This window comes from Drosophila virilis, chromosome 2 (assembly GCF_030788295.1).
Source record: "Drosophila virilis strain 15010-1051.87 chromosome 2, Dvir_AGI_RSII-ME, whole genome shotgun sequence".
Taxonomy (NCBI): domain Eukaryota; kingdom Metazoa; phylum Arthropoda; class Insecta; order Diptera; family Drosophilidae; genus Drosophila; species Drosophila virilis.
The window spans coordinates 8,269,369-8,282,509 of NC_091544.1; the positions used below are offsets into that span (position 1 = coordinate 8,269,369).

Consider the following 13,141-nt stretch of genomic DNA (forward strand, 5'->3'; position numbering starts at 1 on the left):
TCTCTCTCTCTCTCTCTCTCTCTCTCTCTCTCTCTCTCTCTCTCTCTCTGTCTTACTTTCTATATCACCTCCTATCTCTGACCGAGCTTAACTATGCTTATGCTTGCATATTTTGAATATATCCAATATATATATCTCCCAATTTTCCCCAAATAATGTTGTACATAAAAAAAGAAATATATATAGTAAAAAAAAAACTTGCTGTCTCATATCGAAATTGTTTTGTTCTCTTTCGATTCTTACAGGCGCCCGCCCCCTCTCTCATCACGTTCGTGTGTCGTGTGCAGTGTTTAGGCTCCCCACAAAAGCCAACAGCGCATAAAATACATACATACGAATGAAAATAAAAATAAATATAATAATAAAAAATTGAAAATAAAAGAAGGAAACCCATGGGTGAAAAACCATTTGCAATTAATTAGAAAACAAAAAAAAAAAATAATAAAAATAAATGTAATTAAACGTCTTGGCCAATTAAATTTGGTTTATTTCAAGTGAAATCGTTTTCAGTGTCAGCGCGTTCATTTATCATTGAACTGAGCGCTCTTTAAGAATATACCAATACCAATCGAGCTCCATATAGCCACATATAAATTCAAATTTTAGCATATCTATAGAATACATTCGATTTGTTGTGTGTGTGTTTCTGTTTCTTTTTTATGTGCGTTGTGTTTGTTGTTGCCTAATTTTGTGAGTTTGTGTGTGTGTGTGCTCTTTTGCATATGGCGCAATTACTTCTTATTACTTATATATACTATTAGTAGTATTCTATTATCGCGATATATCAACATAAACAAAAACATTCAACGACAAACGCTGCTACACCAACGCGCCAGCCAAGAAAGCCGGCTCACATGTGTGGGTTTCTCTAAAGTGGGTGAGTAACCAGCAAACCCAAAACTTAATTTCTTATTATTATTTTAAGCAACAGATGATTATATATCGTATTTCCCATATAAACAACAATTGAAACCATCTCTATTTCACACACACACACACACACACATACACACACACACGCACGCACATACACACACACACACACACCGCACAACACACTCACAGCTCAGAAATAAATGCGCCGTAAATTCATTCATGCATTTGACTTTGACAATAAGTCAAATACATGCCTTTGCCTCAGTCCCTGCCTCTGCCCAGGCGTTTGTTTACCCTTGCAGCGGGTATTATAACTTAGTCGGAAGACGTCTCCGCTTATATTAAGTATATATATTATTGATTAGTGTCAAATCATTATCATTATCGAAGCAATTAGCCGAAAGTGTAGGCAGATCTGGGCACAGCAGGCAAATTAGCAGAATCTGGCTTGATAGCTTAAAATAATATGCTCATAAATATATCGTAGAGAGAGATATGTAAGGGTATTAAAACTGTCGCACTCCTGCTTATATATATATATTTTAATATTTTAAGACTGGTTGCTGTCGGTGTCTTTGGCATATTGTCTTGGCCATGCAAAGTGTTTTGACGTTGCCCTTGCGATTGTTATTTCTCTTTTTTTTGCGTTTTCCAGATTCCTGCTTTTGTTGTTTGCATATCCACGGCCATTATTTAGCCGGCGGCAGCAATCGCCTTTGCATGCTAAATAGATTTCGGTAACCATGTTCCACGGTGTGTGTTTCGGTCTGGCTCTGTGACTGTCATCGTGGTCGTCTTGCTGAATGCCAAGAAGTAGTAGAAGTAGTCACTTAGCGCGCCGCAGACACGCACCATCATAATCATTATAATGGCCAACGGAAGGGGAAAAGTTTGGCTTTGTCGCGTTTGACAGTCATTTCAGGCAACAGCTGCTGCCAATTGCAGTTGCAGTTGCAGTTGATAGCAAAATGCATTTGTAATTGACGTTTGTTCGCTTGTTGAGCAGAATAATATAGGTATAGTTAGCATAATAAAATGCAAAATTTGTGAAGAGAACAAGTAAAATGTTTTTTTTTTTTTTTAAAACTTTGCATGGTATTTACATAGCCGACAAGGATAATTTAATTAATAAATACCTGCTGCAAACGTGATTTTAATTGCACAGTACATTCCATCATTGCGCTCTGATTTCATAACAAAGAGACATTTTTTTTTTTTAAAACAAAAAACAGCAACATTCTTTAATTTGGTTCGCCCTTTTTTATTTCATATTAGCGAAACTATATAGAATTAATTTAATATGCGTATGCTTTGACTCGATAAAACTTTCTCAATGTAAAATTCAGTTGTAAAAGTTCTCATTTACGTTGCTGTGAAAATGGAAATTCATTTTATTCTGTTTTATTTATTTCATTCTTTTTATTTGCTCATATTACGACAAGCGGCCGTCTCGTTTAGGATTTCACAATAAGACTAAACAATATGCATAATTATTTATTTATTTAATTTTTGCTATTTACCATCGTGTTTGCTGTTTGTTTTTGTTGATTTCTTGCGAAAACTGACGTGAGGTTTTTTTCTTTCTTTTTTTACAAGCACTGGAAAAATAGAACTGAAGCGTAGCTACAATAACAGCACAGCAAATGCAAAGCTTAGATAAATAAGCTTGTAGCTCCACAGTTCATCAAATGACAGGTCAGCTGTTTTGGGGAATGGAGCAAAGCACTGGTCCCACGCGACTCTCATTTCAGTCAGACGACATGAATGTGTACATATATGTGTACATATAATATACACATATACTATATGAGCACTTGAAACTCCCTGTCGCTCTAGAGTGCCGACCCGCTGCATAGTTGCCGAGAACACGAGTATATGTCACAATGTTCGTGTTGCGTGCTGCGTTTGCGGCTGGCTCAATGGCCAACCGTAGACTCGTTTAGAGACGCCGCTAGCGCAGCAGTTTTAAGTGCATTCGCACATTAAAACATTTCAAATGTAACCAAAATGTAATAATTCCGAAATATATAGTACATGTGTATGTATTTAGTACAATGTGAGAATGTCGCATGGGTTGGCTTTTTGCTAGACCATTTGCTTTCATATTTATTTCAATTGCTTTTAATCGCGTGGGCGCCGGGCATCATCTGTTGTGCTATGCCCTTGCTAAAGCTGTTTCAATTTTGTCACGAAATGTGTAACGCCTGAAAGGATACAGTTTTTGATCGTTGACAGTACTATAATTATATATTCTTAATCAGCATGATTGATGCGGCCTATTTCAGTTGCGATATACGTAAATTGATGATGGCCGGATCGGACCCAGTATATCATATATCTGCCAAAGTATCTATCGTTAAAAAATCGTGTAGTTCTCAAGACATCTTAAGCAGAGTCAGCTCATGCGAGCTTCATTGCGACATTAATATGTAAAAGAAAATCTGATCTTAATCCGACCCCCATATAAAGTCGCAGCTATTAGTCGAATCTTATATCAATTCTTTTGGAGATTTATGTGTTATGTCGCATGTTTATCAATGGCCTGCGAGTGTGTATAATCTTCGCCAACACGAGACTAACTATTCTACCTTGTTTTTCTATTTAGTGCAAATTTATAAATATTAAATGAGCACTCGTCGTCGTCACAAGAATTTGTTTCAGTATCTTGTGTTTTGTTGTTGTCTTTTTTCGCCAACTTACAGCTGAATACATTGGCACACGGAAATTAGTTGGCAGCACAATAAAATTAGAACTTCAATTTAACAAATTAGCAGAAGCAGCAAGTGCGAAACAAAAATTGGCCAGTACCAACACCTGTTGCCAGCCCAAGTTGGCCTGTAAAAATAACATTAAATTTCACTTAAGCAGTGCAAGAGCCCAAAGTCAAAATCCAGACAACGCCAGCGAATGGGGAAAGGGTAGTTTTGAGTTTTCCAGTGCAAAAATAACAAAAACAAAGTACAAAAAACATGGTTTAGTTTTCTTGTTGTTTTTGCGTATTTTCATGATGCGTGCGGCGACGGCATCCCCGTCTCCGATCCCGTCCTCGTCCCCGTTCCCGTTCCCGTTGCTCGCCCATTGCCCATATCTCCCAGCTGCATCTTTTCGCCATCTGTCGGTGCCCCCAACAACAGTACCCCGACCTACCCCTCTGTGGCTAGTTGTCTTCCGTTTGCCGTCTGCTCTGTGTGTGTACGTGTGTGTGTGTGTATGTGTGCGTGTGTGTTGTGTGTGTGCGTGCAAGTTGTTGCACTTTACGCTTGCGACCCACATTTGTCTTTGGCGGCCGTCGCCGCATGGATTTTCCGAGGATTTTCACCACTTGCGCTTGTTTTCTTTTTTGTTTTTTTTTTTTGTTTTTTGTTTTTGGTTGCATGTTGAGCATTTCCGAGTGCATTCTTCTTCGGACTGATGCCCGGCCCTGGAATTTGTTTCTTTTGTGCAGTGCATTCAATCTTTATGCGGTCGACGTTGTTGCTGTTGGTGTTGGTGATGCTGTTGCACAGAGATTTTCCTGTGCATCCTCCACTCAGTGGCACTTTTAAATTAAGTTAAAGTTGCTTTTTGCATAATGCAGTGCCTTTTGGTCAAGTACTGGCCGGCATTACCTTTTCATGTGTCTTCTTTTGGCATGTGCCAAGTGCGGAGTATCCAAGAAATTTCACTATTCACTCTAGCATGACAAATATGCATTCTGTTTACTTTTATGCAGTCTACTTATCATGTGGGCTAGGCAACAAAAATGTATCAGTGTTGTGTGTGGCTATATATGTATGTTTGTTAACCTGTTGACATTGAAGAAACTCCACACTAAAAGGGCATTTATTTATATGTGCAGTCTCTATGAAAACTTGATTGTCGAGAATAATTAGTCTTCCATGACAAGACATTAATTATATTGCATCTTATTCAGTTAGGGCGAATACTCAGAAAGTAGGGCAAGGTGCATTTGCGAAAAATAATGGTCCGATTCCCTGTACCAACTCTGCACAATTCTTATTAACTTACATTCAAACTCACTTCCTATCACATCATTATTCTATGTGATTACCATGAACAAAAAATATGCTTACTGAAGGGAATCATTTCCATCAATAGGAGGTGGGAAAGGGCGAGCGAGTTGCAGGAAGTAGAGCGAAAGAGATAAGCTATATTGCAAGCACATATATCAATAAATGGTATTAAATAAATAAATAAAACTTAAGCTGATGTATATTTGCATTTAGCAAGTGGCCGGCATTTTAAAATTCCGAGTTTTATAAAAGAGTCTTTTGACAAATATTGATTTGCTAATAAAAATTAATTAAAGTGCTAGTTTTTTGTGATTAAATATTTTTTTATTTTTCATTAAATACTGCAAATATGATTTGATTGCATTTGTGTTTGGTTGTATGAAATGCAATTTGAGTTAGTGCGAAATCAATTTTATGCTATTTGTCAGCTTATTTGTTGATTTTCCCCTCTGGGCACTTTGCCATTTATTTGATGTTAATTCGCAATTGAATTTAAATTTAAAATATGTATTAAATAAAGAAATAGTACACGAGTCTTTGACAGCTATAAAACGAAATGTACTCACAACTTTTAGTTGTCGTATCGTTTCTTGGTCTGCTTAAAAGATTTCAATTTAAGTTTTCAGTTTTGTGTTCATGACTTATAGTCGCATGTTGTTTAGATGGAAAGAACTATTTCGTAGCAGCAGCAGCAGCAGCACGCGTATCTGACGGATTGCCAAACATGAAGCGCATCTACAGCCAACACATGTTTTGCAAAATAATTGAGATTTCTGGCTTTTTTTTTGGTGTTCTTATGTTACTTTTTTTTCTGCAAAATATTTCTAATTTGGTTTTCATTTGCACAAGTGACACCGAGACCGCTGCTTTTGGGCACGCTGCCAGCAGAAGCCATCAAATCGCATCAAGTGCTCGTCGGTTCTGGCCCTTTTGCTATAATGCATATATGTACAGATATTTATATACATATATATGCATATTATATATGGCTAAGTATCTGCTTGTCTAGCTGCCCGTCTCAGCTTATGGGCCTCAGCTGTGTGTCATTTGCATTGTTTAACAGCGTCTATTTTGGGTGGGCCATTTGCACTGATCTGCCGATACTATCGGACTATGACAGCCAAGTGTCAACGCTCTGTTCGGTCCTTTGGTAATTGTTATGCAAAATCAAATATGCAAAACTTGTGCCGAATAGACGCAAAGATTTAGCTAAGCGTGAAAAAGATAAATACTTTCTAACATCTAAGGCACACGAGCTGTTAAGTGCACAGTTCATTGTTTATGTTGTTGTTGTCGTTGAAGTGCCCCGCTCTTAAGCAGACAATGAACTAATACTGCTGTTGCCGGTCTAACTACACATACACACACACAGACACACACACACACAGACACACACAAACACACTCACACAACGATAAAGATCTGATGACATCAGTTGATGTTAACTTTGGACATACTACATAAGTTGAAGTCAACGCTCACTTGAGGGCGCTCTTCATAATATATCGTTGTCCACGGTGCTATGCACAGTGTTACGAGCGTATGGGCAGTTAGAGCAAAAGCCAAGCTCAGCGTGAGTTGTGTACTGGGTAGGAAACTTGTTGCATAGACTGGGACACGAGTATTCGAGAATTTTAAAGCACATTCAAAATCGATTTTTTAGGTCTTGGGCTTTTTGCCCCAATATATACACAAACATTCTTGCTACATAAAAACAAATGTTACAAAATTTTCATGATCTCATGAAAGTCTTTATTAAAGCGGGCAATTACACCACCATGTGGTTGCTAGATCTACAAAAGTAGGTTGTCTTAAATGAGTGATAAAAAATAGTTAAGTCTTATCAACATATTAAAAACTCAAAGGGTTTTTGGGGAAAATGCAATTTTCATCTATATGGATTACAGCATCAGATAAGTCTGTATAGAAAAGTCTTGTTTATTGCATTGTCTTTCGACAACTCTTTCATAGACAGATTTGACTTCTCACAATCTCGACAATATTATTGATGCTTGTTCATTGTTGAAACCACTGTGCGTCGGCGTTATAAATTTTTATCAATTTAACTAATAAACTGCACTTAATTTGTGTTCTTGTTTTTATTGTTGTTTCTATCAAGTGTGCGTCGCTCATTAGGTAGCTCTACGGTCGCGGCTGCCGTAAAAATCAATAATAATTTACAGAGATTTTTAACATGCCATATAACAATTTTAGATAACCACACTCTGTGTCCGCTCGAGTGTGTGTGTGTGTGTGTGCTTGCGTGTGAGTGGGCTTTTGAAGCTTTTGTGTTTGCTTGCCTTTTTGTTTGTCGGCCCACAATAGGTAAATAACAACAAAGTTATAACAAATTAGATAAGCGGTTTATTAGCGACGATACCGTCATAGCAACTACAACAACAATTAAAACACCAACAACAAAAACAACAGCAACAACAGCAACAACAACGAGGAGCTGCACAGTGGGCGATTATTTGCTACAAGCAATTTACAAACACCACTCCATAATGCCAAAATTGTAGTGTGTATGTGTACGTGCGTCTGTGTGTGTTAATTCGTAATTCTTATTTTTCACACACTTTTTAATGGCTCATAGAAAAATAGAGAGGGATAGAGAGAGAAGTACATAGAAATAGAGATATAGCTGAACTTAAATAGATATCTATTGACAGATTTAGATTTGATAAAGAGAGATAGAGATAGAACAATTGTTTGCAATAAATAAGTTTAACTTACAGAATTTTTTAAATTGAATTATCAATGTTGAGCTAAACTTAGATGAGTAAGATCTTTAAACTTAATTGGAATAATTTGTTTCTCTTTAGTTCTCTTGTGAGTTCATCTTGACTAATTTAATTAATCGGCGCTTTATCCATTTTTCTATCTTTTCAAGCTTTTTATGATTGTTTTCTTTTACTGACTATTTATTTATTAAAAATATAATTTCCAACAGTGTAGCACCTATTATTATACAAGATTTTATTTGCCCAATACAGTGAGCGGCATCCCAAAGAGTAAACGAGAAAAATAAACTACGATGTGAATTCCCTACGAATGGCAACCATTCAAACCGCCACAATATAATTTAGAAGCATTAAGTTCTACATTCGAAAATTTTCAAATTGCCTTTGTATTCTAAAATTAATTTTTATTGTGCTGTGTTTCCATTTTCCCTAATTTATTTTGCATCACATTTAAATCCTTTATTTATATGCACGCATGTATTTTTATTCTATATTTATTTACTAACTACTCTTATATGTGGATTTCCGCTTGTTTTGCTGTGGCGTGCATAAAATCTTGCAACACTATTGTTTATTTTCACGTCCAGAAATCTAAAAGAACAAAATTCAAAACAAAACAAGCCGAAAACAATCATATAAACAAGCCAAACAATTTAAATTGCTGGAAGATGTAGAAACGGAAGTTTGCATGAAATGTATTCAGTATAAGAATTGAGAATGTCTACAAGTAGGCTAGCCTTAAGTGGAGTTAAATAAATATATGTTTTGATTTTTGCTTTTTTTTCTTTCGTTTTAGGTAAGTTTTTGTTGGTATTGGTGCAAAGAGTTCTTAGCATGAACCAAGCTGTAAGTGTTAACTTTCAAATAAAATATTGAATCTTTAAAAAAGTGCTAAATAACTTTGAACAACAACTTGAAGTGTTTGAGCTAGTGTGTGTGAGTGTGTGGACCATTTGAACTGCAATTGGCTATCGAAAGAAAACACTTTAATGCCGCTGGAAAAAAACCACAAATCTTTGAATGCGAAGCTAGAGTAAAACGTCAATAAATTATTGTTTTTTGTCGTACCTCGAATCCCTACTGTATGCTGCTGCCATTCCATTGTTGTTGCTCTAATTTTCGGCATATTTTTCATGTCATTTTGCATTTGACTGTCCGTGTGCGAATGTTGGATGTATGTAGGAATATATGTACATATACATATACATATATATAATTAAGTTTTACACGTTAGGTTACTATAAAAAAATATATTTCAATTTATTATTTTCACTTAACGGCTACTTTTGTTGAGTACATTCAGATTTGCTTCCCGAATATGAACTAATTTATCTAACTGTTGCGGTCGCTTAGCAAACTTCGCTTTGAGAGAGTTTGAGTCAAAATTGAGTGAAGTTTGAGCTGCGTCAGCAATTATGCGTGGGATAGTACTCTGATGGGAACATTGACAGTGGCGTGATATTTAGGGTGAATTGTTTATGTCTACCAAAGGGGGACAGTTTGATCTTGACCAATGTCGATGTTATCACCAGGCTCTTTGTTTACAATATTAGAAATGTTTATAATTGTGCTTATGCTTATGTGCTAAGTTATGTTAAAGGGTGGGTGCGACTATGGATATGTCACTCCCCCAACCATTAGAAAAGTGCCTGTCCTCAGGTGTTTAAGTTTGGATATAGTGTAACATTTTCTTCTTTTAGAATTGGTATATCTCCTATTATTGTAGGTGTTTCTTCTACTTTGGGTTTTTTATATTTTATAATTAATTTCTTAGGTATGCTTTTGAACTTATATGTCAAATACAGTGTTAAACTTATTAATATGATTACAAATATGGTTATTGTAATTATCTGGAATACATTGTTAAATTTTGTATGTGCATTTATAATTTGTTTCGTTTGTACAAACGAAAGTGGTTCTAATTTTATAACATCATTGCTTACGTAAATGCTTTGAGTATAATCTAACATATTGTTTGAAATTGAAATTTCATTAATTTGCAATGAACAATTAAAGATTTTTATTATATTGTTTCCTTCTATTGTTATTTCGTTATTTATACAATTATGGTTTAATATAGTTTTTGGTAAATTCCAAGTTAAAATTATATTTGGTTCTATGTAGTTGATTTGAAAATTTTGCAAAATTTTAGTATAACTACATTCTGATGTTATTTGGTTTAAAATTCCTGTTAAACATTCATTATTAATTAATTTTTTTGTTTCTCTGCTATAAACTTTTTTATCTTGGGTAAAATATTTTTCATGAGCTATTTCTGTCAAAATATTATTATTTTCATCCGGGTATGGAATTATTTCGAATACCGGGCTTTTTATTATTTCTCGAGGAATATGGGATATTATAAGTATTTCGTTTGTATCTGATTTAAACCAAGTGGAAGTTTTTGTATTCAACAATTTCTCAGAATTAACATGCAACAAATAGTCATGTTTTAGTAATTTTGGGTTAAAAATTCCTAATCTTGTGAGCTGCATTCCCATCTCAATGTCTTCTATATATTCTGTAAAGTGTTGTAAGTTAAATATAAGGATATCTAATTTCTTTCCTTTTTGTTTCTCTTGATCTAGTTCGTTCATGATTTCTATTCCTTTGTTTATAGCTTCTATTATGTAATTTAATTCGTTAACCTGGACGCTGTTTTCTGCTAAGTTGCTTATTTTTTGTTCAATTTCTGCTTTGTCTTCTTGATTTAATGTTCCAAATAAGTATTTATATGCTGTTCCTACTATGTTAACTAAACCTCTTTTGCTGCGTTTGGCTATTTTTAAGCCGTTTATTTCTCTGTTTAATTTTTCTACTAGGTATTCGATTTGTATAAGGTTATTGAATTCTTTACTTTGTTCAATTAAATTGTTAAAAGTTTCTTCGGTTTTTGTTATATTAACCGTTAAACAGTGGAATTCGTAATCTGTCGGAATGTCTATGGTTCCTGTTTTAAATATGAGATATCCGTTATGGGCTTTGATAGGATTAATTTCAATACTCTGTGCATTTATATAGTTTACAGTTATTGATAGTAATATTATAATAATTAATTTAAGCTGGTGCTTGTATGTTTTGATCGCTGTCTGTTGTTGACCTGTAATTGTTATATTTGCTTTGATTAGTCTTCTTTTTCTTTTTAAATTTGGTTTTGTAATGTGTTATTTTCCTGCCTCTGTTAGTTTCCTCAAAATGTTTGTCGTCGATTTGTCTTAGTTCTCCTGTTTTCTTGAACGGGGTTGTCGTCTTTGATTTAACTAACGGTGAGTGTTTGTATCTAGTGTCAATTTCATAATTTGTTCGTTTTTTGTTGAGGTTATTTATTAGTTTTTCTTTATTAGCTTGAGTGTCATACTCTGGTGTACCTGCATATATGAATATGTCCGCTGGTGTTCTGTTAGTCGTTTTGTGCTTTGTTTTATGATTGTACGTGTAGAGTATAGTTTCAAATTTTGTAAGTTTATTTTCGACGTCTGAGTCGCTGTTAATGATTCTTAGTTTTTCGTTAACTGTCTTATGAAATCGTTCTACGTCGGATATACCATTTTTACTAGTGGTTATATTAATATTTACTGCTTCTGATTTTAGCCATAATTGTAAAGCTGTGCACATAAAAGCTGAGTCTTTGTCTGCCTTTATTTCGATGGGTTTACCCATTTGGTTGAACACTTGTAATATAGCTCGTTTGGTTTCTAGCCAGTCTCTACTTTTTATTTCTATTAATGATGCAAATTTTGAATAGATATCAATGCAAGATAAAAATTGTTTATCTCCTACTATGTAAAAATCCATTACATATTTTTCTCGGATATTAGCGATTTCCGGAGTTATTTCGAAAGTTAATTTTGTATCTCTGTGTTCTGTTTTTGCGATGTTGCAAATCTCACATTCATTTATTAGATTTTGAATTAAATTTTGATAATCTGGGAAATAGTGGGTTTCTTTGAACCAATTGATAGTTTTTTCAATTCCTGGGTGTAATAATTCTTTGTGCTTTTTTAATATTAATTCTTTGAATTCTGCGTATGTTTGAAGGTCTATTAATTTTGTACTAGTTTTCATTGCCTTTGTTGAATTATTCGGACTTATTATTTCTAAGTAGGCTTCTTGAAAAATTGGAAAATCTGCTTCGTTGTGGAAGTATAGCACACTTTTCTTTGTGCATAAGTATTCTTTTATTAATTCTTTGGCATGCGTATTAGTCATGTCTTTGTACGTAATTTTTATGTTGGTTTTGTGAAAGTAATTCGTAACTTTTGTTTCGTTCTCGGTTCCTTTTTCAAATTCTATTTGTCGATTATAATAATTAAGTGGTCTTTCTGTGATTTGTAAATGGTTACTGTTGTCTTCTTGAGCACTATGTATTGTTGCTCTTGTGCTAATTGTATCTTCGCCTAAGAAGTTTTCGTTTAATTGAATTCTGGACAGAGCATCTGCCACATAATTTTCTTTTCCTGGGACGTATTTAATTTGGAAATCAAACTCATTTAGCTTGATCTTCCACCTTTGTAATTTCATGTTAGGTTCTTTCATATTATTTAACCAGACGAGTGGTCTGTGATCACTAAGGATTTGAAATTGTCGACCAAAGAGATAGGACCTAAAGTATTTAGTGGCCCAAACGATTGCTAATAATTCTTTTTCAATCGTTGAATAATTTAACTCATGCTCGTTGAGAGTTCTACTTGCATAGCATTTGTATAAAGGGTTGTATTGCTAGGTATATTTTCTAGTGCTAACTTATTTAAAATAACAAAAGATTTATTCTCGAGCTCCTCGATGAACTTACGGACGTTTCCTTGGTAATTCGTGTTGTATAAGCGTCGAAGGAGTTCTTCAAATGGTGTCTGCACTTTGTATTCTTCAATCAATGCGTTTCTCAGCTCCTGCCAAGTGTTGGCTGCTGTCCTTTGTGATATTCTCTGAGCATCTCCTGTGACTTGCAATTCGATGGCTCCGTATAAGATGCTATGTTGTCTAACATCTCGGGTTGGATACAGGTGTAGGATGTAATCTATCCTTTTAATGAAGGCGTTTAGTTGATCCGTTGATCCGTCAAAGCTTGGCACCTGTCTAAGTTGTGAAAGGGCCTGGTTGAGGTGTTGTTCTGATAATTCCATTGTCATCTTGGTGTAATACACTTTTTTTTGAATAGTTTTGAGTTTGTAGGTTTGAACTTTATTGTTCTTTGATTTTGCACTTTTATTTTAAGTTAAAGTTTGTGATGGATTATTGTGCAAATGTTTTTTTTTTTTTTGTGTGTGTGTCTTAAAAAGACTCAGTAATAACGTATTGCAGGGATCAAACGATATGCAAAGCCAGTCGTTATTAACTGTAGTAGCTTTATTGCCCAAAGGGTCAATATTATTAAGCTACTAATGACCCGAAGGTTCTTGTGCGGATACGTATTCGAGAAAATTTTTATTACACTCCGACAACACTTTCGGTCGCGATTGTGCGTTAGATCTGGGAATTAATTATCCTTTAGCGATCTTTAATTTTTCC

At 34.8% G+C, this 13,141-nt stretch overlaps 1 protein-coding gene across 7 annotated transcripts in view; it reads left to right on the top strand.

The window, feature by feature from the left end:
- Positions 1 to 13,141, top strand: part of heph (polypyrimidine tract-binding protein 1 heph) — a 172,477-nt gene that overhangs the window by 7,689 nt on the left and 151,647 nt on the right. For 2 of the 7 annotated variants that reach the window (XM_070207443.1, XM_070207444.1), the window contains exon 3: positions 8,430 to 8,479. The exons of 2 other annotated variants lie outside the window; for them this stretch is intronic. In XM_070207443.1, coding sequence (XP_070063544.1) covers positions 8,468 to 8,479 — 12 coding nt within the window. In that variant the 5' untranslated portion in view covers positions 8,430 to 8,467. Of the gene's footprint in view, positions 1 to 755; positions 878 to 8,429; positions 8,480 to 13,141 lie in introns of those variants that run through there. 3 more of the 7 variants (XM_070207446.1, XM_070207447.1, XM_070207450.1) reach the window with 2 other exon arrangements.